At 33.7% G+C, this 3,572-nt stretch overlaps 1 protein-coding gene across 1 annotated transcript; it reads right to left on the bottom strand.

Moving 5' to 3' along the window:
- Positions 1-1,038: 1,038 nt before the first annotated feature.
- Positions 1,039-3,126, bottom strand: LOC112000417 (receptor-like protein 35). Its single transcript, XM_065770761.1, has 2 exons — positions 2,335-3,126; positions 1,039-1,215 (listed from the first exon to the last, which is right to left on the bottom strand). Exons 1-2 carry the CDS (start codon positions 3,124-3,126, stop codon positions 1,039-1,041), a joined length of 969 nt encoding a protein of 322 aa, XP_065626833.1.
- Between the last annotated feature and the right edge of the window lie 446 nt (positions 3,127-3,572).

A 3,572-nucleotide genomic window follows, 5' to 3' on the forward strand; every position in this document is an offset into this window, starting at 1 on the left:
TCAACCCTGCCTCTAACCATCACCTATTTTCCATTCCCAAAAGACTGCCTCTCATGCCATTTACAAGGTTTAGCCCGCTGGACCTGCTATTGGTAATTTTTTTTTTTTTTGGGTTATGTTTTAAAATTAGGTCATTAAAAATATGATTTAGGTTTGGGTGTTTTGTTTAGATTCGTTTAGATTTAGGCTTTTAGGTTAGATTTGATTGATTTATATTAGATTCATTTACGCTGTACAGGGTCAAACGACAGCATAGAGAGTAAGAAAAAAATTTGTAAACAAAGAAGGTACAGGCAATAGAGAGAGGCTTTGGTTGAACTTTGAAGTTCACGGAGAAGACAATAGGGTTTGTTTGTTTGTTTGTTTTTGTATTTGTTTGTTTGTTTGTTTGTTTTTGAATCTACCAGAATTTCTTGGGAAGTATCACTAACTATTGTTGGTCAAATTTTAGGCATTTGGGTTAGATTTTGTTTTGATCAATTATAGGATTAGATTTGGTTTATGGTTAGGGCATATGTGTTGCTTTGCTTTGGTTTTGGATTTTTGAGTTGAAATTGTTTTGGGTAATTTGTGGATTACAAAGCAGATAGTATTTTCGGTTTCTTCAATTTCTTTACACTTCTTGAATGAGCATTCCTAGCGAAGAGTTTCCAATTTGTTCATTCAACATTTATCAAGTACAAATTTAGATTTATTTAACTCTCTCTTGGATTCAATTGTAGATTTGATTTGTGATTGATTGGTTTCAATTTCAAATCTATGTAATAAAAGACCAAAAGTCAAAAGACCAAAAACTGAAGGGATTGTATCACTAAAGTAATTTCCACCCAAGTATAATTCAACGAGGCTACTCATGTTTCCCAATTGTAAGGGAATTGGACCGCTCATTTGTTTGAAAGAAATATCAAGCTTCTCTAATGGAGTGAGTTTTGCAAGTGAGAGAGGTAGTTCACCTGAAAGACTATTCCAAGTTAAGGTAGGTGAGTTTAGAAACACTAACAATCTCTGGCGGGATGCTCTCATATAGCCCCTTTCCTGCTAGCTTGAATCGGACCAAATTTGGGAATGAAGAGAAGTTGTAGCTGAAAATTTGAAATTGTGTAACTTGCCATTCTCATACCAAATGGTATCGTCTAAGTTGATCTCTATCACGCTTCCACCATCATTGCAAACGATACCAGCCCACTTGCAAGGACTTGAGGTGCTTTCTTCATACTGCTAGCTCCACAACCACATAGTCTGGTTCAGAGCCTTTGCTTCCTGGGCTAGTGGCGGTGATTGAGGTTTTTTAACCGTAGAAGTATTCGCACTACCCACATGGTTTATGATTACGATAGCAGTAATCCAATGTTTGGTGGATAATTGATGATCGTTTTAGTTCAATACAATTTTACCAAGCAAAATAATTGATTATTCCGATTGCAAATAGTTCATTTAGACTTTATAGTTTATACAATTGTCGCATGAAGGGAGCGGTCTTGAATCTCCAGTCTCCTGCTGCATGTGGGACCCACGAGAACTTGGAAAAAAATGCGATTGCCGTGTGGAATCTTTTTATTTGCAGAGAAAATGCCACACATTTATTGGATGTTTCAAAACTCAGCAATACCGCGTGAATTGAATGCTTATTTTTATTCTACTCTAGTCTTTTTTCTTTATCTTTATCTTTCATTTTTTTTTTTTTTTGCTGAATGTCCTATTCTAGTCTTAAGGTGATTATAATTTGTCAAAAAATTCTGATTAAATTGTTAAAATTAAAAGTAATTTTGAGTCCTCTAATTATTAAGTAAAGTTCAATTTGGTGGCCATACTGTTAACTATTAAGTGTGCTAATTTAGAACCTCATTGTCAATTTCATTTTTGGTTCTCCTTTATGTTTAAATTTTAACAAAATTAAATATTTAAATTTATTTGTTTTTGAAATTTTATACTTTTCATAATAAGCATAGAACATGTCTCATTTTTCACAATAATTAATTTCGTTAAATTTAAATGAAATGGGGAAATTTAAGGACAAAATTGACTTGGTTTCAAAATTTAGGGAGACTAAATTCATATAATTAATAGTTGATAGTGATCTTAACACAATAGTTAAAGAAACAAATTAATAATTTAACCTTAAAATTATCAAATTACATAAATAAAAATCATTAAATTGGGCATAATAGTGAGTATAAAAATAGGAATGAAGAAGTGGCTATCTCTCAAATTTTTAACCTTTAAGCATATTGCACACAATAAATTTGAGTAAATTTTTTTTTTTACTAAATAGTATCGGCAATTCTTTATCATTGAATCCTTAAGAGTAGAACAGATTTTCTTTTCATATAAAACCTTTNTGAGCAAGTTATGAGAAAGGTTTAGAGAAACCACATCTTTCAGGTTTCCAATTTTTGAAGAAATAGGACCAAAAAGATTGTTTGTACCCAAATGCAGAACCATCAAATTCTCCAGATTATAAATTTCAGAAGGGATAGTACCATTGATTTGATTTGAATGTAAATCAAGATGAGTGAGACGAGTCAAAAGACCCAGAGTTGAAGGGATTGTACCACTGAAGTAATTTCCACCCAAGTATAATTCAACAAGGCTGCTCAGGTTTCCCAATTGTAAGGGAATTGGACCGCTCATTTGATTGAAAGAAATATCAAGCTTCTCTAATTGAGTGAGTTTTGCGAGTGAGAGAGGTAGTTCACCTGAAAGACTATTCCAAGATAAGTTAAGGTAAGTGAGTTTAGAAACACTACCAATCTCTGGTGGGATGCTACCGTATAGCCCCATTCCTGCTAGCTTGAATCGGACCAAATTTGGGAATGAAGAGAAGTTGAAGTTGAAATTGCAAAACTTGGCATTCTCATACCAAATGGGAGAGTTTAAGTTGATCTCTATCACGCTTCCACCGTCATTGCAAACGATACCGTCCCACTTGCAAAGATTTGAGGTTGTTTTTTCATTCCTCCACCACCACCACCATTGTGTCTGGTTCAGAGCCTTTGCTTCTTGGGCTAGTGGCGGTGATTGAGGTTTTGCAACGGTAGAAGTATTCGCGCTACCCACATGGTTTATGATTATGATAGTAGTAATCCAAACTAATATCACAAGGGAAATGGAGACAGAGGATGGCATGTTTAGTGGATAATTGATGATCGTTTTAGTTCAATACAATTTTACTAAAGCAAAATAATTGATTATTCCAATTGCAAATAGTTCATTTAGACTTTATAGTTTATACAATTGTGGCATGGAGGGAGCGGTCTTGAATCTTCAGTCTCTGCTGCAAGCGGGACCCACGAGAGCTTGGAAAAATAATGCGATTGCCGTGTGGAATCTTTTTGTTTGCAAAGAAAATGCCAGACATTTATTTGATATTTTAAAACTCAGCAAAGCCGCCTGAATTGAATGCTTATTTTTGTTCTATTCTAGTCTTTTGCTTCTGTTTTTTTTTTTTTTGGGCTGAATGTCCTCCTATTCTATTCTTAAGGTGATTATAATTTGTCAAAAAATTCTCAATAAATTGTTAAAATTAAAAGTAATTTTGAGTCCTCTAATTATTAAGTATAAGTTCAATTTGG

Source organism: Quercus suber, unplaced genomic scaffold (genome assembly GCF_002906115.3).
Source record: "Quercus suber isolate HL8 unplaced genomic scaffold, Cork oak 2.0 scaffold_35, whole genome shotgun sequence".
NCBI lineage: Eukaryota > Viridiplantae > Streptophyta > Magnoliopsida > Fagales > Fagaceae > Quercus > Quercus suber.